At 38.0% G+C, this 25,191-nt stretch overlaps 1 protein-coding gene across 3 annotated transcripts in view; it reads left to right on the top strand.

Moving 5' to 3' along the window:
• Kif4a (kinesin family member 4A) overlaps positions 1-25,191 on the top strand; it is a 104,517-nt gene that overhangs the window by 7,025 nt on the left and 72,301 nt on the right. For all 3 annotated transcript variants that reach the window (XM_051179023.1, XM_051179024.1, XM_051179022.1), the window contains exons 3-6: positions 3,127-3,317; positions 5,987-6,079; positions 8,697-8,863; positions 9,248-9,342. In XM_051179023.1, the coding sequence (XP_051034980.1) occupies positions 3,127-3,317; positions 5,987-6,079; positions 8,697-8,863; positions 9,248-9,342 (546 nt within the window). The remainder of the gene's footprint in view (positions 1-3,126; positions 3,318-5,986; positions 6,080-8,696; positions 8,864-9,247; positions 9,343-25,191) is intronic.

The following is a 25,191-nucleotide window of genomic DNA, read 5'->3' as shown; positions in this document are numbered from 1 at the left end:
TCATTGCAATAATATCCTCTTACAGCTCATGGACCCCAGTCTGAAAGCCAGGAAACCAGCATAGGACCGACCCAGACCCCCTGAACGTGGTGTTACTTAGGAGGCCTGTGAAGTCTATGGGCCCTCTGGTAGTGGATCAGTATTCCCTAGTGTATGAATGGACTTTGGGAGCCCATTCCACATAGAGGGATACTCTCTCAGCCTAGACACATTGGGGAGGGGAGATAGGCCCTACTCCAAATGATGTGATAAACTTTGAAGGTCCTCATGGGGGTTGGTGGGGGTGATAGTGCAGATTGGGAGGGTGAGGGAACTGGGATTGACATGTGAAACAAGCTTCAAATTTAAATAAAAAAGGAAAAAAATTAATATTCCCTTATACTCTGGACTCCTGGTACCAGAGTCTCGAGTGTTTTACACACAGTACTAAAACGTGATTTTGTAGAAAGTTATAAAATGTTATTCTCTTGCCCCACAGTCATATCAGATTATAGCAACAATATATTAAAAACATTTCAGTTTACAGGTTAAGAGCTTTCATTTAGGTCTCCCTTTCCCTCCCCAACATGGTCTGGCTTGCCTGGAACTTGCTGTGTAAACCAGGCTGGCTTAAAATTCCACGGAAATCTGCCCCATTTTGCCTTCGAAGTGCCAAAATTCAAGGTGTCGAACTACTGCACCAAGAAATTCCTTTAAACTTCAGAGTTATCATTTAAATTAGCATGTTTTTTTTCAAAATTTAAGGACTTTTTCATTTTCTATTTTTTAAATTTTAAAACGTATGGTGTTTTAGGGGTTTTGTTTGTTTGTTTGCTTGCTTGCTTTATGTATGGGTATTTTGCCTGGATGTATGTTTGTATATCACATACATGCAGTGTCTGTAGAGGCCAGAAGAGGGCATTGGATCCTGTGAGACTGGAGTTTCTGATAGTTGTAAGCAACCATGTGTGTGCTGGGAAGCAAACCTGAGTCACCTAGACAAGCAGCTGGTGCTTTTAACTGCTGAGTCATCTCTCCAGCACCAAGATTTTCTTTTTAGGCCCCCAAATAATCTGGATAAGTAGATGACAGCTTTAGCAAAAATACAATGGTTATTTTAGCAGAGTTGCCTGTAGACGGTATTTAATCCTCTCATAAGGGATGACTTTCTGAGATATTTATCACATGTTAAAGTAAATTTGAATTTACAGTTTCTTTAGCTCCTAATTTATAATCAGTTAGTGAGTTATAATAACTTAAGATGTGAATAACCCATCTATTGTCTAATTGTTTATTTAAAAAATATTGCTATAGGTATAGCTAGGATTATTTACTTCCAGTTTCAGTCAAAATTTATAAAAAGAAATGTACAAGTAGTATTCCATATTCTCTGGCAAGACAAAAAATAAAAATAGATGTAGAAAATTATACTTTTACTTGAACTAAGCTCAAACAGGTATATATCTTACCTGTCTTTCTGCAAGCAATGCAGAATATATAGGCAACAATGGAAACCCCAGCCAGTATTTCATGGTGTATCCCATTTAATAATTTACAAAATATAAATAGAAAAAACTTAGTTGTTTACCATTCTATTAGTCATGTGAATTCATAGCCTTTTGATCTTTTCCTGTATTTTTATTTACACTTAAATTACTTTTAACCTACAATTTTTAACTTTTTTTTTCAGTTAATTGTATTATGGAGCTATTTTTTATTATTTATGCCCTGTTTTACAGAGTATCCCTATGTAACTCAATCTAATCTTGAATTGTTTTTCTTTTTTTCTTTTCTTTTCTTTTTTTTTTTTTTTGAGACAAGGTCTCAATGTTCAGAGATCCTTCAGCCTCTTCCACCAGCAGGCCTGGTTCTTGAGTATCTATGAACCACCTATTATTCTTTATGAATACTCTATAAAAGCAAAGGATACATATGACATTGAGTCATACTTAAATGTTCTTTCTGCATGGATCCTGACAATATGGTCTGTGTATGTTCAGATAGTTCAGATAGGCACTTATGAATTGTAAAAAAAAAAAAAAAAAAAAAAAAAAACCACAAAAGTTTTTGCTTTTGTTGTTGTTTTTGTTTGTTTTTCAAGACATGGTTTCTCTGTAGCTTTGGAGGCTGCACTGGAACTCACTCCAGAGACCAGTATGGCTTCAAACTCAGAGATCCACCTGCCTGTGTCTCCCAAGTGATGGGATTAAAGGTGTGCACCACCACTGCCTGGCTGCCTTTTTTCTTCCTTCCTTCCTTCCTTCCTTCCTTCCTTCCTTCCTTCCTCCCTTCCTCCCTTCCTCCCTCTCTCCTTTCCTTCTTTTCTTTTTCTTCGAGACAGGATTTCTCTATAGTTTTGTAGACCAGGCTGACCTTGAACTCACAGGGATCCACCTGCCTATGCCTCCCAAGTGCTGGGATTAAAAGTGTGCTCCACTACTGGGCAGAAGTTGCTGCTTTTCAAATTCTTTCCCCATCTAAACTCTTTTTTTTTCTCTAATGATTTATTTCATTTTATTTTATGTGTATGTGTGTTTTGACTTCTTTTATGTCTGTGAACTGCATGTGTGTCTCTGCTCACAGAAGCCAGAAGAAGGCATCAGATCCCATGGAACTGGAGTTACAGACAGTTGTAGCTACCATGTGGATGCTGGGAATCAAACCTGGGTCCCTTGGAAGAGAAGCCAGTGCTCTTAACCACTGAGCTACCTCCTCAGCCCCAATGCCAACTCTTAATCCTCCTGCTATAGCCACCTGAATTCTGGGATGCAAGAATGTGCTTTCATAAAAAGTGTCTGATACCCCCACCCATAGCTGCTAAGACTTCTATTTACTTTCCATAATTTAGAATTGTTCAAGATAGGTAGTGTAAATCCTCAAAGAATAAATCTTTGAAAGGCTTCTACCATGACTTGACTACCTTTACTGTCTTAGTAACATCTGTATTTGACTTCCCAGCTTTTAAAGGCTTTCAAAAGATGGTACAGTCTGAGACCAATATTTTTCATTTCTTGAGTAATACAAATTCATGGAACTCACAGAATTTTTCTTTGTAGCTGCTATTAAAGGATTCTGTCTTAAGAAAGCAACTGTTAAATGGATGAACAGTTTTAAGTGTCTCTATCCTTTTGGCTTCTCTTTTGCCAGGATACAATGCGACTGTCCTGGCCTATGGGCAGACTGGATCTGGAAAAACCTATTCAATGGGAGGTGCATACACTGCAGAACAAGAACATGAATCCACTATTGGGGTCATTCCCAGGGTAATACAACTGCTCTTCAAAGAAATTAATGAAAAGTGTGACTTTGAATTTACTCTGAAAGTGTCTTACTTGGAGGTAAGTGGTTTCTCTCCAGTTATTCTGAATTCAAGATTATCTTTGAGTAGGAAAATATATCCAAATGAGATTTTTCCTGGCATGACTCAAATTAGTAAATTGAATTTTTAGTAAATTGCATTTTAATAAATTGATAGAAAAACTTCCTTGCTCAGTTGGATCTGGATCCAACCCAGTTCTTTTCCTAATTAGAATTATCTGCTCAATCTGATTGTTATAAGAATTGGCACTGCCATGCAAAATATGATAGGAATTGTTTAATTTTAGTTTGGCTTGTATCACAGATTCCCTGTTGAGTCTGCAGAGATGTACTCCATTTCACTTTACTGCTAAGGCTTGAGTTAGAATGCTGCTGCTACTTCATGAAGAATGTTATTAAAAATCAGGCAAAATAGTATGCTGTGCAAGTGGTGATAAAATGTAAATTTACTAAACAGAGTAAAGTACTAAACAGCATCTACTATGTGACAGAGCCTGACTTAGTTACAAATATAGATCATGTACATGGGGGACATCAGTAGACTAACAGATTTTAAAGACTATGCCCTTATAGGAACCTGCATTGTATATTAGTATAAAATTGATTGTTCAATTATATCTAACCTCATGACACAAAAAGGCATAAGGATTATTTAGAGAATTTGGCTTCTGAGAAGCTGTTTATTGGTTCTACTGCATTGATATCCATGAGGAATAAAATTTATACATGTAATTATAAATTTATGTAAATAGTTCATCCTGATGTTGAGTTGTAATGTTATCATATATAAAAGATAAAGTTAGAAGGGGGTTAAAGATGATTCATATTAAACTGTCTTTTTATTTTAAATTTTGTATTAATTTTACATACCAACCACAGATTCCCCTCCCTACCCTCCTCCTGCTCCCCACCCCATCCCATCTCTAATTCACTCCTCAGAAAGGGTAAGGCCTTCCATGAGGAAGTCAACAAAGACTGGCACATCAAAGTTGAGTCAGGACCAGCTCTCCCCCCGCCCCCTGCATTGAGGCTGAGCAAGGCATCCCACCATAGGGAATGGGCTCCAAAAAGCTAGCTCATGCTCCAGGGATAAATCCATCACCCACATTCAGAGAGCCTGGTTGGTCCAGTGTTCCCCAGCTGTCAGTCCAGAGTCTGAGAGCTCCCAATAGCTCAGGCAAGCTGTCTCTGGGTTTCACCACATGATCTTGACTCCCTTGTTCATATAATCCTCTTTGACTGTACTCCTGCAGCTTACCCTGGTGGGTTGGCTGTGAATCTCTGCATCTCCTTCCATCAGTTACTGGATGAAGGCTCTGAGATGACAACTACTCAATTACCCTTTATCTTCTAAAGATTTGTTTTATCCTTTATTCTGTGCATGTGTATTTGTATGTATGTGGGTATGTGCGTGTGAGTGCAGGTTCCTGAGAAAGCTAGAGGCATAGGGTCCCCTGGAGCTGGAGTTACAGGCAATTGTGAACTGCCTGATATGGGTGCTGGGAACTAAACGTGGGTCCTGTATAAGAGCAATACATTCTTAACCACTGAACCATCTCTCCAATACCACCCAGATTAGCCTTCTTGAGTCTTGGTTAATCCAACCTTGGTCAAGGTAATTGAATATACAAATGATTTGAGAAACTAGCATGTTAAATAATGATATCAGCAATAATACTAAGTGTATTGCTCAATATGTCTGAAACATTTTCTTAAATACTTAAAATTTTACTGTTTTATTGCTTCCTTGCTCCCAACTTTTCACCCCCCCATAAGCAACCCTTGTTCACATTTTAATTGGTAAAACTGATGCTTTTATGGTATCATTAAGGGACTAATTTGGGGGGCTGGAGATACATCTCAGTGGTTAAAAGCACATGCGGTTCTTGGAGAGCACCCTGGGTTCAGTTCCTCCAGCTCTAGGGGATCAGATGTTCCTGGCCTCCACAGTCACCTGTATTCACATGAGCAAAGCCACATACATACAGACATATGCATAATTAAAATACAAATAAATCTTGTCTTAAATAGAACTGAATTTGAACACACACATAACTTTTCATGTGCCTGCTACATCCAAGAAACTTCATCTTAAAAGCGATATTAATTTTGTCATAATATGTAAGTTCACCCCTATAAAATATTAAGTTAATACATATAAAGTCCTTCCCTTCTCTTTATCCTTCCCTCTGCCCCTTGCCTTCCTTTTTTCCCACCTCCCCTCCTCCATGCCCTCTTGTCCTCGTCTCTGCTCCTGCCCTCTTCTGTCTTCTTCCTTCCAGTCTTCTGTCTCCACCCCTCCTGTTTGTTCTTTCCACCCTCTTCTCCCCTCTCCTCTCCTTTGTTTTCCCTTTTATATCTTTTGTTTGAAGTGTTAGGGATCAATCTCAGGGCCTTGTGAATGATAGGCAAGGCAAGAGATTTACCACAGAGCTGTGTCTACAGCCATAGCAGTCTTTAAAATTTCTGCAAGTAAAATATATATATATGTATATACACACATATATATATATGTGTGTGTATATATATATATATATCTTGTGTGCCCATACATACATACATACATACATACATACATACATACATATATATGTATGTATATAATTTTTAAGAATTACTTATGATCTTGCAACCCACACAGAGATGGCCACTGTTAACACATTTTGCCACTTTCTTTTAACAATATCAGATATACAATGAAGAAATTTTGGATCTTCTGTGTCCATCTCGTGACAAAGCTTCTCAAATAAATATCCGGGAGGATCCTAAGGAAGGCATAAAGGTGTGTTTTTTTCCTTTCTATTCTTGATGTTATTACAAATGTTGGTAATTACTAAATACCACATTCCTTTTCTTTGCCACTGTGGTTTTGAATGATTGCTAACATCTTAGTCTTTCAGATTTTATTTGACCCTAATTCTAGAATTTCTAGCTGAGCACTCTTGTGGGGAGAAAATAAAGGAAGACTCGTATTCAACTTCATCACTTTCTTCTTCTTGAAGGATGTAATGACAATTAAACATGGTTTACAGGGTTCTGAGATTGAGCCCTTCAGTATGGTAACCATTTGCTACAAGAAAATATTTAACTTGTAATGAATTAAAATTAAACAATTTATTCCTTAGGTACACTAGTCACATATCAAGAGGTCACTTTTCTGTGTTGCTTCTGACTACTTTGTTGTCTAGCAGAGATATGTGAGATAGCCATGACCATAGAAAATTCTAGTGGACATCTCCGTCAGGCACTGACTGTACTGGGATCTGAAATGATATTTTAAAAAGGTAGGAAATTAAATACAACAGTTTAGAGTACATAGCCCCATAGGGAAATGATCGTTAATCTGAGATCTTTAGTCACATGGTCTTGGTGCAGTACTTGAATATTCAGAACTAGAAGAATCAGAGGCTGCAAGTGGCTGAGATGGAGTAGAACAGGCTTGGGGAAATGTGCGAAATCGTAGCTTGTCCATCTTCTTCCCCTCTTACTCTTCACAAAGAACAGCCTGTGACCATTTAGGCTGTAGGCAGAGTAGATGCCTGTTCTTCTGAGTCTTTTCCTTCAGGATCCTTAAGTTGTGATCCAGGTATTAAAAGCCAGACTCGAAATAACAGGCCTAGTATACTGGAAGATAATTTGGATAATAAAGATATGAAATCTGGGCAAACATATGTTATCACCAGGAAGAATGTAGGTGCTGAACTACCTCTTGATTATGTCTGAAGATCTTTTATGTAGCCCACATGAAGGCAGGAATTGAATCCTAGGCATTGTTTGAGGCAAGATATGTGGTTCACAAAATGTGTGTTCCTTACACAAATTGGTGTAAGAATGAGTTTATAAACATTTTTTTTTCAGATAACATTTAAGAAACAAACAAGTAAGAGACCTGTTGAGATTGCTCGGCAGGTGTAAATGCTTGCAACCAAGCCTGATAACTGAGTTTGATCCCCGAAACACACAAGATGGAAGTAGAGAACTGACTCTTGCAAGTTGTCTTCTGGCCTCTACACATGTACTTTGGCAGCAGATGTATTGCTGTAGCTGCTGTGTGTGTGTGTGTGTGTGTACACATACACTTGAACAAAAAGTCAAACTTTTTATAGTAAGGAGTAACTCGAGCAGGAAAGTAAAATACGACTATACTGGTTGGTCTAGGATAGAAAACTTGGGCTGGGAAGTGAAAAGAGCTGTGTTAGGAAAAGATTATGAGGCCAGCCTAAACAGCTGTTTCTCCCTCCCTCCAACCCCCGCTAACAGTACGTAATTATGTAAAACTTCTGAAGGAAATATTGCCCTGGCTACTTATAGTGGGCTTTTAATCGTATGTGTGTATCATTCCAACTTTGTTGCTCCTGGAACTTCAGAGAATATTCCAAAATGTCATTGTATCCTCACCAGCCAGTATAAGGTTAGTAGTCTGCTGGCATTTTAAGAAGGCTGGCTGGAAATGAAAATGAAGTGAAAGGAAGAAAGACTAGGTTGATAAGATGCAATTGGGGAAATTGTTGCCTTGTTTTTTCACACCAGGTAATATTGGTGTGGGTATAGTTTTAAAAAAAAAGAGGAAGTAACTGATTCCCAATAGCATCTGATTTGGTGACACATGTGATATGAAGGAGTGAGAGGAACTGACAGTGATTTGCAGTTTTGAGGCTATGAGGGCAGAGCTGTTAATAGAAATGAGTAATAGTGAAGAGAATTGGTTTTGGTGCAAGGAAGCAAGATGAATTTTGTTCATAATGTACAGATTCCAAAGGATAAGTAGCAGCTAGAAATAAAGGAGAAATTAGAGTCACAGATACAGATTTAGGAATATACTCATAGCATACATACTAAAGCTAGCAGGAACGTCATGAATAATCTAGTCCTATCACCCCCACCCCAAAACTTCAATAGAGTTTAACTTGTGTAAGTTCCCTCAGGTAATTAAAGCAACATGCCCCAAACTTGAATTTTATGGCTTCCTAAGCCAGTGAAAACTGCCATGCTGTTTCCTCTAGGAAAAAATGGAGTATGAAATGAATTGGAGGTACAGGGAGGACATGGAGTTATGTGGAGCAGACAACAGAAATGCCTTAGCAATTTATGTTGCACTTGATCTCTTTTGGAGCAAAGGTTGACTTTCACTTGGGACTCCCTGGAAACTAGCTACCCTCTGAGACTTAGAGACCTTCTCTAACTCCAGCATTCTCTAACTCTAGTACCATTTTTCTCTCAACTTCATAGGATCTCAGACATCATCATAGTGTTCCCTGTTAAAAGTCCTCATTTTCGTAGTCCTTGTACGTAATGATATTTTCCTGGAACAGGGAGGCATTTTCCACTCCCTAATCCCTCTATTTCTATTCAAGCATTAAAAGAATGACTCAAGGAAGCTTTTTTTCTCTTGAAATTAGATTGTGGGACTCACAGAGAAGACCGTGCTAGTTGCCTCGGACACTGTTTCCTGTCTAGAGCAGGGTAACAATGCCAGGACTGTGGCCTCCACAGCTATGAACTCCCAGTCATCTCGATCTCATGCCATCTTTACAATCTCTGTAGAGCAAAGGAAGAAAAATGACAAGTAAGTTAGAGTGTCACAGTTGTCATGTGCTGTAAAGGCCGAATGTCAGGTGGCAGCTTCAGTTGAGACTTAGAGACCTTCTGTAACTCCAGCATTCTCTAACTCTAGTACCATTTTTCTTTCAACTTCATAGGATCTCAGACATCATCATAGTGTTCCCTGTTAAAAGTCCTCATTTTCGTAGTCCTTGTATGTAATGATATTTTCCTGGAACAGGGAGGCATTTTCCACTCCCTAATCAAACTTAATAATGATGAGCACTAATGACCACTGGGACTACTTTACTGTCTTGAAAGAAATGAGAGCTAGGTGATAAGCTTTGATAACTAGGCTACTTTCAAACTTGTACATCATTTTCACTGTGTCTTCCTGTTTTCATCACAGAAACAGCAGTTTTTATTCCAAGCTGCATCTTGTAGACCTTGCTGGATCCGAAAGACAGAAGAAAACCAAGGCTGAAGGAGATCGTCTGAAAGAGGGTGAGGCAATTAAGGTCATAGCTCTCAATGAAAACCTGCATGCTTTCGCTGGTATTGTTGGCATTTTGAAGGGATTATTTCAGTTTACCTTCTAAATAATTTCTATTGTTCAAATTTGAGAGTACTTTCAGAAATACCAAAAAATGACTTCTTTCCTTTGTCCTGATGTACAAATTCAGGTATGAAATTTGAATCTTTCCCTTGGTTTGATTTCATCTGCTCAGGTATATTTTAGTTTTATCTCTAGCCACATATAATTAAAATATTCTAATTCTGTTGTCCCAAGTACCTGCTGTCCCTTGCAGATATTGCCATGTGTAAACCTTATCAATTTGGTTTCCATATCTTTGTTCAAGGTGTTGGTTAGAGAAGTGTGAAAGTTCATGCTATTGGAAACCATCTAGTATGACAGTAACTCAGTGGTATGCATGAACTATTCCTTTGGCATCCATCTTTCATTTCTGATTGGGTTTTATATGTGCCCTTCTTGTTTTGTATTCATACTTTCTGTTTTAGCCTTTATAATTTTGAAGGTTCTCAAACCTTCCTTTTCATTTTTTTAGGTATTCAGTTCTGACTTGTTTTCTTTGGGAGATTTACATACCTGAGATATAACTCAACATATTATATTTAAAAACTGTACATGCCAGTGGATATAGAATATTCAAAGTAGTACAGTCATCACCACAGCCTCATCTTAGTATTTTATCACCTCAAAGAGAAGCACCGCAACCTATCAGTACCCATCCCCCATTCCCATATATTTCTAGATGAAATGCAGGACCTTTGTGACTAACTTCTTTAACTTAGTGTAAGATTTGCAGTAAGCTCATATAGGATGCTAATCAGTAAGTACTTCATTCTTTTTTATTGTGAAATAATATTCAGCTCTATGGATAATACCACATTTTGTCCCTTCATCAAGTATCCAATGTTGACTTATAAATTTTGTTTTCTAAGCCTCTATATGTAAGTTCTCAAACAGACAATTTGTTTTTATTTTGAGACCATCTTACTCTCTATTTTGGTCTTACTTGGAATTCACTATGTAGATCAGGCCAGCATCTCATAGGGATCTATCTACCTCTGCCTCCTGAGTGCTGGAATTAAAGGGATGCACCACTATGCCTGACTGCAGACAAAATTTTAAATATATCTTGATAATATACATAGCAATGAAATTGCTGGATTATTTGTCAGCTCCATTTTAAGTTTTTTGTAAAGTTATAAGTAGCATGCCCAATAAATAATTCAGTTCTTTTTAAAACATATGAGTGAATTTTAGTTGTTTATAAGGAGTCCTTTCACCAACACCAAAATAAATTTTGAATATTTTTATTCTTCACCACAAAGAAATATCCATTAGCAAACACTCCCTATTATCTGTCAATTCTCTCCCTCTACAAATTTGACCCTTTGAAGCATTTCACATAGAAGGAATTATGGTAGTATGTGTCCAGTTTTCATTGATTGATTTTTTTTTTTTTTGAGCCAGTGCTAGGAATTGAATCTACATTCTTGTGTATCGAAGTTGATTGAGTACGGGCCTCATAAATCTCTCAGGATACAGAAGGAAAATGACAACAAGCATTAGAACTTAGGGAAATCTGAGAGTGAAGGAAATGAATCAGTTCACACACATCTTCTTATAATGTCTTATTCTTCCATCCTAATCCCACATGTTTCCTGTTTATATATCCACAATTAGCAATTCTCTGGCAATATCAAGGTTACAGGCAAGCATTTCTTAGGGTCATAAAAGCAGATAAGGGATCAACAAAGTGTATTTTATGGCTCAGAGGGGTCATGACTTGTGGGACTTAAGATCTGGGCATTTCTTTAAAATGCAAAAAGGGTCAATGGAAGAAGGGACTATGATTTTCTAAGAGGGGAGAAGGGGAGTTCTTGTGTTAAAACTACATTTTTAAAGAGGGGAGAGACACTGCAGCACTAAGCACTCTCACTCCCAGCTGGGAAGTGTCATGGTAACCATGGCAACTGGCATATGCTGTGGAAAGAAAACATGTGGCATTTGATCCACATTAGCATTTTTTGCTAAATGTTAGCCGAGTAAAGTGGACCTCTCAGCTCTAGAGATTACATCTAAAATGGTTAAATCAAAGGAAAAACTATGGTTATGCAGTGTAAAATCCAGGGGCTGACATTTCTAGCCTCTGGGCCAGGTGGTGGCTTCTGATCTCACTGATACCCAAGAAAGATTCCCTTTCTTTGGGACTGGTTATGTGATCATAGCTTTTTCCTGAATCTCTAGCAGTAAAGGCACAGTTAATTTCCTAGACTAAGAGCTTGTATTGATTATTTTGCCTTTCTTTGAATATTTAGAATTGGCAACCATTGGAGTGATTTTTTTTTTCTTTTTAGGTTTGTGTTTCATTTTTACAAATAAACATCATATACGAGCAAGATAGTATCATGTTCTGATAATATGAATTCATTGTGAAATTATTAGCACGTGCAAGCTGATTAATATATCCATTACTTCACAGTTGTTTTTGTCAGTGGTCTATTGCTGTGAAGAGACACCATGACCAAGGCAACTCTCATAAAAGAAAGCATCTAATTGGGGGCTTGTGTACAGTTTTAAAGACTTAGTCCATTATCATCATGGCAGAGAGCATAGTGGCAGGCAGATTTGGTGCTGGAGAAGTAGCTGAAAGCTACATCCTAATTCAGAAGCAGAGAGAAAAAGAGATAGAGGGAGGAAGAGAGGAGGGAGAGAGAGAGAGACTGAGACTAGGTCTGGCATGGTCTTTTGAAACCTCAAAGACCCCCCCCCAGTGACATACTTCTCCAACAAGTTGACACTTTTAATCTATTCAAATATAACAGATGATTAAAAGATTAATAAAGTAAAAAAAATTAGACTGACACAAACGGATTATAAGTTCTAAACCAGACTGGTCCCATAGCAAGACCATGATATTGAGGAGTGAGATGTCTCAGCAGTTTAGAGAATTACAATAATGAGGACCACAGTTTGGATTCCAGCACTCCTGTAACAAGCTAGACACCTTGTAAATACCCACAGTTCAAAATGGGGTGGAGACAGGAACATCGTTGTAGCTTGCAGGCTCCTAGCCTAGTTAAGAAAACTAGTTGAATCCCAGGTTCAGGGGAGACCCTGCCTCAAAAGAATAGGCACAGTCATGGAGGATGACACTTGATGTCCTCTTCTGGCCTCCATGTTTACACATGCATGTATATCCAGATGCATACATATAAATAAGGAATCATTTAAAAAATAAGGCTGATTAAACTTGTTTTAGCCAAAGAAGAACACGCAGGAAAATAGAACCAAATGGAGATTATATTAAACAAAATAAGTGCTTCAGAAAGAAAAATAGCAAGTTTTCTCTCATTGTGGATCTTGGATTTTATATAGGTATATAAAATCTTGTGTGTGTGCATGCTTTCGTGTTAAATGTAGAACTATTCAATATATGTGCCTATATGAGGCACTTCTTATTCAAGCCACCACATTCTGCTCCCTGAACCCTGTAGGCTTTTAGCTCCCACAGCCTTCCTTTCCCCTTCCACAAGATTCTCCAAGGTGTGCCTAATATTTGGTCGTTGGTTTCTGCATCTGTTTCCATCAGCTACTGGGTGAAGCCTCCCTGATGACAATTGGGTTAGGCACAGATGTATGAGTACAGCAGAATATCATTAGGAATCATTTAATACTTTTTTCGTCTGTCTTGTTTGGTTCTATGCTAGGTCTCTGGGCTATTCCCCCTCTGGGCAGTGTCAGGGGGATTTCCCTGATTTCTTTCTCACTCCATTTATCATTTGTATATAGGAGGGCTACTGGTTTTTTTTTGTTTTTGTTTTTTTTGGTTAATCTTGTATCTAGCTACTTCGATGAAAGTGTTTATCAACTGTAGGAGTTCCCTGGTAGAATTTTAGGGGTCACTTATGTATAATATTATCATCTGCATATAGTGATACTTTGACTTCTTCCTTTCCAGTTTGTATCCCCTTGATCTCCTTCAGTTATCTTACTGCTCTGGCAAGAACTTCAAGTACTGTATTGAATAGATATGGAGAAAGTGGAGCGCCTTCCTTGTCTTGTTCCTGATTTTAATGGATTTGCTTTGAGTTTCTCTCCATTTAATTTGACATTGGCTATGGGCTTGATGTAAATTGCCTTTATTATGTTTAGGTATGTCCCTTGTCTCCCAGACTTTTAACTTTGGAAGGGCACTGGATTTGTCAGACTTTTTAGCATCTGATAAGATAATCATGTGGGTTTCTCTCTTTGAGTTTGTTCATGTGGTGGATTGCATTGACACATTTTCATATGTTGAATCATCATGCCTGCATCTCTAGGATGAAGCTTACTTGATCATGGCGGACGATCTTTTTGATGTGTTTTTGTTTTTGGTTTTGTTTTGGTTACTGAGTTTATTGAGTATTTTTGCATCATGTTTATGAGGGAAATTTGCCTGTAACTCTTCCTTTTTTGAGTCTTTGTGTTGTTTGTGTGTTACTGTAACTGTGGCCTCAAAATGAATTTGGCCATGTTCCTTCTGTTTCTATTTTCTGGAATAATTTGAGGAATATTACTATTAGCTCTTCTTTGAAGTTTGGTAGAATTCTGCACTAACCATCTGGTCTTGGACTTGTTTTGGTTGGGAGACTTTTAATGACTATTTTATTTCCTTATGGATTGTAGGTCTATTTAAAAATGTTCATTTGATCTTGATTTAACTTTGGTAAGTGGCATCTATTAAGAAAATTGTCCATTTCTTTCAGATTTTCCAATTTTGTGGTGTATAGGTTTTTGAAGTATGACTTAATGATTCTTTGGATTTCCTTGGTATCTGTTTTTGTTAATTTGGATGTTTTCTCTGTGCCCTCTAGTTAGTTTGGTTTAAGTGTTTGTCTTGTTGATTTTTCTCAAAGAACCAACTCATTGTTTCATTGATTCTTTGTATTCTCTTCATTTCTATTTTTATTTCAGCCCTCAGTTTGATTATTTCCTGCCATCTATTCTTGGTTATGTGTGTTTCTTTTTTTTTTCTAGAGCTTTTAGGTGTACTGTTAAGTTGCTAGTATGAGATATCTCAATTTATTTATGAAGGCACTTAATGCTATGAATTTTACTCTTAGCACTGCTCTTGTTGTCTCCCATAAGTTTGGGTATGCTGTGCATTCATTTTTTTATTGAATTCTAGGAAGTCTTTAATTTCTTCATTTCTTTCTTGACCCAGTGGTAATTCAGAAGAGAGCTGTTCAGTTTTCAGGAGTTCGTAGGCTTTCTGTTGTTTCTGTTGTTGTTGAAATCCAGCTTTAATCTGTTGTGGTCTTATGAGATACAGCGAGTTATTTCAATTTTCTTTTCTTTCTTTCTTTTTTTTTCCTTTTTTTCTTCCTTGTTTTTTTCGGACAGGGTTTCTCTATGGCTTTGGAGGCTGTCCTGGAACTAGCTTTTGTAGACTAGGCTGGTCTCAAACTCACAAAGATCCTCCTGCCTCTTCCTCCCGAATGCTGGGATTAAAGGTGTGTGCCACTACCACCCAGGTTCAGTTTTCTTTTATCTGTTGAGACTTGTTCTGTGTTGGAATATGGTAGTCAATTTTAAAGAATATTTGTTAGGTGCTGATAAGAAAGTGTATTCTTTTACGTTTAGGTGAAATGTTCTGTAGATATCTGTTAAGCCCATTTGGTTCCTAATGTCTTTTAGCTCTGTTATTTCTCTATTTAGTTTTTGTCTGGATGATCTGTCCTTTGGTGAGATATTGAGTAGGGTATTGAAGTCTCCCATTATCAATGTGTGAGGGTCAATGTGTGATTCAAGCTTTATTAATGTTTCCCTTACAAACATGGGAGCCCTTGTGTTTGGGGCAAGGATGTCAAGAACTGAATCATCATCCTGTTTGATTTTTCCTTTGATTATGAAGTGTCCTTTTCCATCTCTTTTGATTCCTTTGGTTTGAGGTCTATTTTTTTTTTTAATATTAGAATAGCTGCACCAGCTTGTTTCTTAGGTCCATTTATAGGAAAATCTTTTTCCAATACTTTACTCTGAAATAATGCCTATCTTTGATGTTGAGGTGTGTTTCTTGGATACAGCAGAAAAATAGATCCTGTTTTCACACCCATTCTGTTAGTCTGTGTCTTTTTATTGGGGAATTAAGTCCGTTGATATTGAGAGATACAATGAACAATGTTGTTGTTGTTAGTGGTGTGTGTATGTGTCTACATATCCACCCTCTCTTTCCCTCCCCCTTCCCTTTCCTTCTCTCTCTTCTTTCCTGTTGCTTCTGTCCCTGGAACCTGGTCTCCCCTCTCCCCTTTCCACATTTTACGATCCTTTTCAGATTGAACTCTGTTGCATGGTGTCTTTCTCCAGCCTTTTTTTTTTTTTCCAAGACAGTGTTTCTCTGTATTGTGTAGGAGCCTGTCCTGGAACTAGCAACTAGCTTTGTAGACCAGGCTGGCCTAGAACTCACAGCTCCACCTGCCTCCGCCTCCTGAGTGAGTGCTGGGACTAAAGGCATGCGCCAACAATGCCCGGCTTCTCCAGCCACTTTTAAAAATTACAGCAATTCATAAATTATCTCCTTAGAGAGATACACTGATTAAACAAACTCATAGTTAGGAAAATAGCAGGAATCTTAGTAACTTGATTGTAGCTATTAATGTCTTCTGTGTTTTCATTTATTCTGAGTAATGTCTAATACAGAACAGAGTATGCTACTAATATTTGTGTACTTCATCAGCTTAATAAAGACTGCTAGGAGTCTGATAGGTGCTTGTTGCCATTTGAAGTAGTTTTTGAAGGTAGAAGAGAGTCTTGTGGGTGGAATTATGTCAATTGCCATTTTCAAAGATGCTTCCTCTAGAAGGAATCGCTTTCTACCCATTGACAAATAAGAAGGTTGGTACAGCCATTCAGAATATTGCTACATGTTATATTATCCAAGTGGCTGATTTGATTTGTGAGCCAAAGAAATTAATGTTAAAAACCCACAGTTGAGTCCTAGATAAGGCAGAAGGCGCCAAGTACTATAGGGAAGGCAGGAATGAAACTCGGCCATGACATATAACCATGACTTTTAACAGTGGACCACATGCACAACCTCAATTACAGAAGATTTTATCTCCCAGTGACATTGTAGTCATCTCAGTTTGCGTAAGTATGATTGCAACAATAATCAAATTACCTAACATGTTTTTCTTGCAGTGTCCCCTGCTGTTAAGTGACTAGTAGGAAGGAGACCACAAAGGAAAAACTTCTGAATTTGATTTGGAATATATCAAATTTGGAATATATATTAGAAAAAGTCCTGGAGGGGATAGTAAATTCAGGATAAGATCTTATAAGAACATCTGGGCTACAGGTAAATATTTGAGATCTTGCAACTAGATAATGAGAAAGCTGACACTGCATATTTTGAGGAACACTCACATTTTAAGGCCAAGAATAAAGCAGTCAAATAAAGACATTGTGAAGACAGACAATGGTGTAATACCTAGAAAACCAGAGTATGGGTTTCCATACAATGTGATTGTCATTTGTGGCAAATGCTTCATTGTAATTATATAACGAAAGTTGAGAAATGGATAGATTTTTCCAACTGAGGTCTTTCAGATTTTGTTTTGTTTGTTTTGCCAAAACAGTCTAAGGAATTGGGTCAGGTTACATTGGATTAAAGGACAGATCTATCAACTGTTCTAAGTATGGGCTGTCATATTTATCTTTTCTATTAATTTCTCTATTCTTGTACTTTTTAGAAATGTGTGCTGATGTTCTACCAGTCTTTAAACTTAACATAAATGGCTTCATTGTGTATGTCTTCTATAACTGTTTTCCTCAACATTATGTTCTTGAAATTCATCCATTTGATAATATACTTCTGTTCCAATAGAATTTTTCATTAACTAGAGTCTTGAATTTTCTTGATAGGAAATAGGTAAAAAGAAAATCATCTTTGTCAATACTTATTGCTATTTATCTCACTCACTTTTTTTTTAATTTATGAGCAAGATGGATTTATGAAGTTGTTTTCCCGGTGGGAATCTAGTTTCCAAATTAAGTTGGAGTTGTTTTAATGTTTTATTATTTGATATCCCTCTGAGAAGTAGTGCTACTTTATTTTATATATGTATGGTTATATGGGTTTTTATTTGTTTGTTTCAAGACAGGGTTTGTTTCTGTAATGCTCTGGGTATGCTGGAATTGACTTTGTAGACCAGGCTGTCCTTGAACTCAGAGATCCACCTGCCTTTGCTTCTTGAGTGCTCATATCAAAGGCCTGCACCACCACACCCAGCTAATGTATGATTATAAGGAAATTAAGTACCCAAATATGCCTTGATCTGTTTTTGTGTAGTCTATAGAATAATTACGATGCTGTGAGGCAATGTACCTATAGCTTCAATAGTATAGTTGGAACACTAATGCTTTCTTTCGACCATATGGATCTAGGAGTTTGAGGTCATCCTGGGCAATAGAAATATTCCACCTCAAAATAAAGAAATAAATAAAGCTGAAGAGATGGCTCAGTGGGCAAAGTGCTAGTAGTGAAAGTGTGAGGACCTAAGTTTGCATTCCTCATACCCACATAAAAAGCAGGTATGGCAATATGCATCTATAATCCTTGGGTTGAAAGGCTAAGAAGGTAGGGTCCCAGTAGCTAGCTATCCATCCAGTCTAACCAGTCTAGTTTCAGTTTCAGGGAGACAATTGTCTCAAAAATAAGATGGGAAGAAATAGAGGAAGACACCTAAAACTTCTGGTTTCCACACACATACATAAGTGGATCATATACATACCCCACCACAATCACACACACATGCATAAATAAAAGATTTAAATAAATTAATAAATATCAAAGCTTCTAAATCTATATATATGGGCTGGAAAGATGCCCTTCCAGAGGACCCAGGTCCAATTTGCAGCTCCCACATAACATCCCTAACTCCAGTTCAGGGGATACGACACCCTCTTCTGGCCTCCTTAGGTAATTCACCACATGGTGCCCAGCCATACATAAAGGCAAAACATCCTTACATATAAAATTTTAAATTAAAAAATTTAAATCTAAGTATTGTTTCCCTACTTATTTGGGGCTTCAGTACTTCTCAGTATTTTCCTTGTAGTGGTTGTGGTATTAAGTGTGAATTGAGAGTCTTGTGCATGCTTGTGCTATGTCACTAAGCAACACATGCTTTCTGTTTTTTGGGTTGTTTTTTTGTTTTGTTTTGTTTTTTGTTATTGTTGCTTCTTTTTTTTTCAGCAGTCTTGTTAAGTAACCCAAGATGGTCTGAAACTTGTTATGTTGCACTGGCCGGCCTCAAATTTGGAGATCATTCTGCCTCTACCTCCCAAGTACTGGGATATACAGGTGTATATCACCAGCTGGTAATGTTTTGGCACTACTGTAGGCATATTTTTAAACTTTTATTGAGGGGTTGGACAGATGGCTCAGCAGTTAAGAGCACTGGCTACTATTTCAGAGGTCCTGAGTTCAATTCCCTTCAAGCACATGGTGGCTCACAACCATCTATAGGGGGATCTAATGTTATCCTCTTGCATAAAGGTATACATGCAGATACAGCACTCATATACATAAAATAAATAAATCTTTAAAAACTTGTATTGAATTTTAATACTCAGAAAATTATATTCCTTGTAAGTGGTTTGCTTATATATTTTTAAAAACCAAGCAAACCTGTGCCATCATGAAATCTTTTTATTTTTTCAATATTATATTTTTGATTATACATGTTAAGGGCTTCAGTGTTATAATGTCCTGTTCATTTTACTTCAAAAAGCAAGCCTTCATTCTTTACTGCTGATGATACTCAATTGTGTGTATATGTACCATATTAACTTTATTTATCTAATTGCTAAGTTGTCTATCGTGGTTAGTGCCACAATAAACCTAAGTATAGACAGATAGCCCTTTGACATACTTATTTGATTTCCTTTGGCTATATAGTCACAACTAGGTGAGCTAGATAATATAGTTGGTCTATTTTTAATTTAGATAGTGTCCGTGCTCTTCTCTATGATGGCTATGCTAATTTCCACAGATAGTATATAAGACTTCTTTGCTTACTCTCCATATCCTTGCTAGCATTTGTTTGTATACAGTGAGACGTCATCAATATAACTTGCATTTCCCTAATAGCTAAATATAGTGAGCATATTTTTTCAAGTGTATTGGTTATTTATAGTTTGAGAAATAGCTATTTAAATCATTTATTTTAATGGGATTGTGTGTATTTTGTTAAGGTCTTTAGGTTCTTTATATATTCTGAATATTAATCCTCTATCAGATGACATGTTACAAAATATTTTCCTCCATTCTGTAACTTGTCTTTTTAATTTTTTTGTTTCCTTTGCTGAAGCTTTTTTATTTGTTATAAACCCTTTTATTAATTTCTACTTTCATTTTCTGTGCCTTTGAAGTTCTAGCTATAAATTTATTGCCTATGCCAGTATCTTGAAACAATTCCCCTGTATTCTAATAATAATGTACAGTCGTACATTTAGTTCTTTGATCCATTTTGAGTTGATTTTCTTTTGTGCAGACTAAAAGATAAGGGTTAAGTGAACACCCAGGTTTTCCACCACCATTTATTTCAAAGGCTGTCCTCTCTCCAGTGCCTTTTTGGCATCTTTGTTGCACTTCAATGTGTTGTAGATGCTTAGGTTTATTTTTGTAGTCTGTTTTTTGTTCCATTGGTTTATATGTTTGTCTTTATACCAGTGCCATGCTGTTTTGACTGCTATGGCTCTGCAGTGTATATTGAAATTAGGTGTTGTGATACCTCCAGCTTTTGGGAAGTATTAAGATTGCTCTGGCTAGCTGAGAATGGTGCCACTTACCTGCAATCCCTACATTACATTAGTTCAGGATTAGCCCTAGTGAGTTCAAGGTCAGCTTGAATTATATAGCAGGACTGTCTTAGAAAAACCAAGAAAACTTACAATGTATCTCAATGATAGAGTGCTTGTTTGGGTTTTGGCCCTTATCATCAATAAACAAAATTACTTTGGAGCTTTTTGTTCTTTAATATGAATTTTACAGGTTTTTCTTCTTATCACTGGTATTTTGATGTAGTATAGGCATTTTGTCTTCCCCCTCCACCCCCCTGAGACAGGGTTTCTCTGTGTAGCCCCGGCTTTTCTGGAACTCATTCTGTAGACCAGGCTCTGGCTTTAACCACTCAGAGATACACCTGCCTCTTTTTCCCAAGTGCTAGGACTACCCGGTCAAAAATCAGCTTATTGAGTTTGTATCCAGAAACCTGATTTACTCTAGATTCAGTAGTCTGTGTTACCTTTTGTTACTACCACCATGTAGAAGATCCATCATGAATATTTTAATTGTTAGAACCAATTGGTTCTTTCCATAATTATCTTATCCGACCTCTCTGTGCATTGACACTTCAACTAAACCATTTTTAAAATAATAATTTTTATCCTTTGGGAATTATATACAATATATGTTATTATATTCTTTCCCCTTCCTCTACCCCCCTACTCATCCAACTTCATGAGTTCTCTTCCCTACTTTTCCTCCATCAAGTCCAGTTTGTATTGCCTCACTATTTCTTGGTGTGAAGCCTGTCCTAGAGTGTGGTCAGTATACCAGGTGTCACACTTTGAAAGAAAATTGACCCCAGACTGATAGCTGGGAATCCAGCTTGGGACTGACTCAGACCCCCTGAATATGGGTCTCAGTTAGAAGGACTGAGCAGTCTAAGGGACCTCAAACAGTGGAACCAGGACATATCCCCCATGGAGGGACACTCCCTTAACCTAGAGGCAGGAGAGAAGTCTTAGTCTCTACTTCAAATGACTTGTCAGATTTACGTGACCCCACCTGGATGGCATTGCCATCCTGGGGGTGGGGGGATGGAAGGGGAGGGTAGTCAGGGCGCATGTGAGGGGGGAGAAAGGGTAAGAAGAAGGGAAAGGGAACTGGGATCGCCATGTAAAATAAAAAAATAATAAAGCAAAATTTAAAAAAATGAAAATTGACGTTCCCACCAGAAACCAAATGCTAATAGTGCCTTAGCTAGGAGTAGGATTTTGCATCTGCCCTCTCTCTATGCTGGAATTTTGTCTATCTTGAGCTCGCACAGGTCTTGTTCATATTGTCAGAAGTTTTGTGAATTCATCTATGTATCCGCCTCCTTGTTTCCTTAATTTCATCCACTGCCTCTGGCTCTTTCCATCTTTCCACCCCCTTGTCCTCAACTTCATTCTCATAGATACCTGAGAGGAGGGTATCTAGATTCAGGGCTGAGCACACCACAGTCTCATGTTCTCTGCATGTTGATAGTTGTGTCTCTATGTTAATTGCCATTTACTGCAAGAAAAAGTTTTTCTGATGAGGGTTTGCTACACTGATCTATATGTATAGCAATAAGTCATTAGGAGTTGTTTTAATGCTATAACTGACCTCCCCCATTTTAGAAATGCTCTTGATTTGTAAATCCTTACTATCTTCACACAATTCCCTTTCTTCTTGCTGTTCCATTAGGTTAATTTTTGCACTCAGCATGATCTTCCCAATTAGGATGAGTGCCCACTACCTGCTGTTGGTTCTTCCTTAGTGCTATTGTGGAGATGCACCCACTTCCATTCTGTCCCTGCTGACTCTGCCAAGTTTATAGCATCATCCTGTACATCTGGAAAATAGCTTCCTGGCTGACCATTAAAAGGTACTCCATTCCAAGTACCATAGTTAGACCAAGCTTCTTAAAATGCCACTCTGTGTGTGACGCCTGTTCTAGATAGAAACTAAAGCAGTGTGTCCTACTTACAGAGTGAACTCTAAACACTGCCACCAGGAATTCCAGATCTTTTGTCCTCAATCTCTAGCCTAGCTCCTCTTCCATCTTTCACAGTTCCCATACTCTCCCTATCCACTCAAGCTACATGGCCCCCCACAACATGCTTGGTTCCTGTCTGTATACTTTAACCATAGCTTTCTCCTCTTGCACAGAACACAATGTGTCCCTGCCCTTACCCTGTCCTCACAATCACACTCTGTCTAACACAGCCTTTCTTTAAAATCCAATTTGTTCTGAAGACTTAAACATTACCTTTTAAAAATGATTTCATTTTTTTTTTTTGTCTTAAATTTTATAGTGCATGGGAACTCTGATGTCACTCTCTGGTCCTGTGTATTTTCAGTCCACATCCATCAACTTATTTTGTCAGGCATATCTTACTACTATGCAAATAGTGGTATTGATTCAGCTCTCAGTGTCATTACACCTGAGTGTTCTCTGTTGGGTTTTTCTTGCCCCATTGCCTTCAGAAACTTGGTTTCATCAAGAACCCATGCTCCTCCATTGTGTATGATTATTTACTCTGGAACAGGGACTAGAATCAGGTGTTTGCATGGGTTAAGGAACCCTTTAGCTCTGAACTATAGTTGTGTTATTCACCTTTTATTCTCAGTTGATTTTTCCACCCTTAATATAGTTTTAAAATAAAATATTTATCCTCATTTTACTACTAGCTCTTCCCCATTCGCTCTCATTTGACACTTTCCTATCTTCATCCCATTGAAACTATGACTTCTAAGATCCGCCAACGTTCCAAGCAACTGAATCCATTAGGTTCTTTTCATTCCTCCATTCCTTGGTGACTGCAGTATTTAAAGCATATTACTCCTTCTTTTCAGTTGCTTCCCTCTCCCGACTTCCTCTCATGTTTCTAAAAACCCTCCCTTTTCTCTTTCTACCCACTCTAACCTAAAACAGACTGGGTTCTGTTTTCTTGTTTCTTTCTCTTTTAGTTGTTCAAAAGACCTTTCAAAACGACCTCAAACACTTAGATACTCATAACTCCTATTTGTGTACTGTGGTTCCTACATTTCTGTCTTGAGTCCACATCCTATACCATTTCATAGATGTCCCTCAAGCAGCTCTCCTTTCATCTAAAAATGAACTACTACTTATCCTTTAATGGCACTTTAATTCTGCTCCATCACCCATATCCACCCAAACAAGAAGCTGGGCAGTCTTACTCCTGACTAGTTCCTGTCCATCTTGCCTTCCTGTCTTTCATTGTTTTCCCCTCTAATCCTACTACCACTGTCTTAGTCCATGCCCTCTGTAGAAAACTGTCTTTGCAGGGCTGCAGTCGGAGCCATCCCAGCAGCCCACGGTTTGTACCTGAGAGGGGGAGTGTGGACTAAAGAAAGGCTAGCTAAAGGTGTGAGAGGAAAAGACAAAGACACAGAATAGATGTCAGGAGGGCAGATTCAGTTAATGCTGAATGTGCCCCGAGTGTATTCTTCGCCACTCTTATGTACCTTAACCAAAAAAGGGGAATGTGGTATCATGTATATGGGGCAAACAGACTTTTCTGCCTCATTTCTCCAAGGATTTAGTAACCACACCTAAGACTCAACTTCTCATTACCTAGCCTTGAGGGTCAGGAGTAACAAACAGGCCGAATAGATGTTTATTCAGGGAGAAATAACTTACAACATAGACAGATGAACACCAACAGTTCCCTGGACCCAAGGATGCCTCCGGATGCTCTCCTGTCCCTGTGCTCCAAGCAAAAGAGTGCTCCCAGGGCGTGTTCAGTGTCACAGGTGTTGACAAAGTGAATATCTCACTACAACCACACCTCAGACCAGGTCTGTTATTTAGAATAAGATACCCAAGGCCAAGATCAAACATCCTACCATAGTCACGACTTTGACCTTTAGGTCTTATGACTTACTGAGGACAGTTTTGAACTCTCTGCCCTTGAGCCAGGATAGAATGGAGTCAGCCATCTTTATGGGCACTGACAGCCCTCATCATTTCTTTGACTACAAACTTAGTAACTGTTTCCCTTGTCTTCAGTCAGGCTCCCTTTTAAGCATATACCATTCAGCTACTAGGGTCTCCTTTGAAAACCATATACGTCTACTTAGAGTGCTCCCAGGGCTCTTTCCTGTGTCCCTCATTGCTTAAACATAGTAAGTGCCCTAGTTCCTCCTGGGTGGCTAGCTTCCTTACTGCTTAACCATATGAGGTGTCCATATGTGGAGGTCAATGGACTATTTAGGGGACTTGGTTCTTTTCTACCATGTGGGTCACAGGATAGAACTTGGATCATTAGTCTGGACAACAAGGGGACTCCAACCACTGAGCCACATTGATGGCCTTCCCCTTGTATTTTTCCCTAATATTTTATGGTACTTTTCAAAAGTACTATAAAGAAGTTTGATAAGCATACCCCTATATCTAACATGTGCATTAACATTTTCTGTATTTCTAGTATCATATAACAATTCATCTCCCCATTCATCAATTGATATCTTTCTAAATTAGATTGTACTTTATTGCCTCCCTTCTAAGTGCTTCAGTTTCTGTATCATTATCTGGCATTAGATGTATTTTTCCCCTAGTAGTGGGGATCAAACCCAAAGCCTCCCACATACTAAACAGATACTGTACCACTGAGCTACATTCTCAGCATCTGTTTCTGGTCTTTTGTAACATAATTTCACTATGTAGTCCAGACTGGCTACCTTAAACTTAACCCGCATGTTGCAACTATAGGTATGTGCCACTATACCTACCTAGTTTATAATTAAGTACATACAAGAAAAAAATACGCATTTTAAGTATGAATTAGTAGAATTTGTAATAATTTGCTCAAATGCCAATAATTCAAAGCTAGAGAGTTCTTTTTATAGCGTTCTTTTCATTGTAGTTTTTGTTGTCGGTTTCGCCCATTAAACTTTGAGTTCCAAGGCCATATCTCGCCACCTCTACCCAGAGCTGTGCCTCCCACACAGTAAATGTTTAGCGTTAGGGTTGTTCCTAGGCCACTAGCCCATGCTATAGTCATTC

Source organism: Phodopus roborovskii, unplaced genomic scaffold (assembly GCF_943737965.1).
Source record: "Phodopus roborovskii unplaced genomic scaffold, PHOROB, whole genome shotgun sequence".
In the NCBI taxonomy this organism is placed as follows: Eukaryota; Metazoa; Chordata; class Mammalia; order Rodentia; family Cricetidae; genus Phodopus; species Phodopus roborovskii.
The sequence above is the reverse complement of the archived record's forward strand: the minus strand, read 5'-3'. Positions and strand labels throughout refer to the sequence as shown.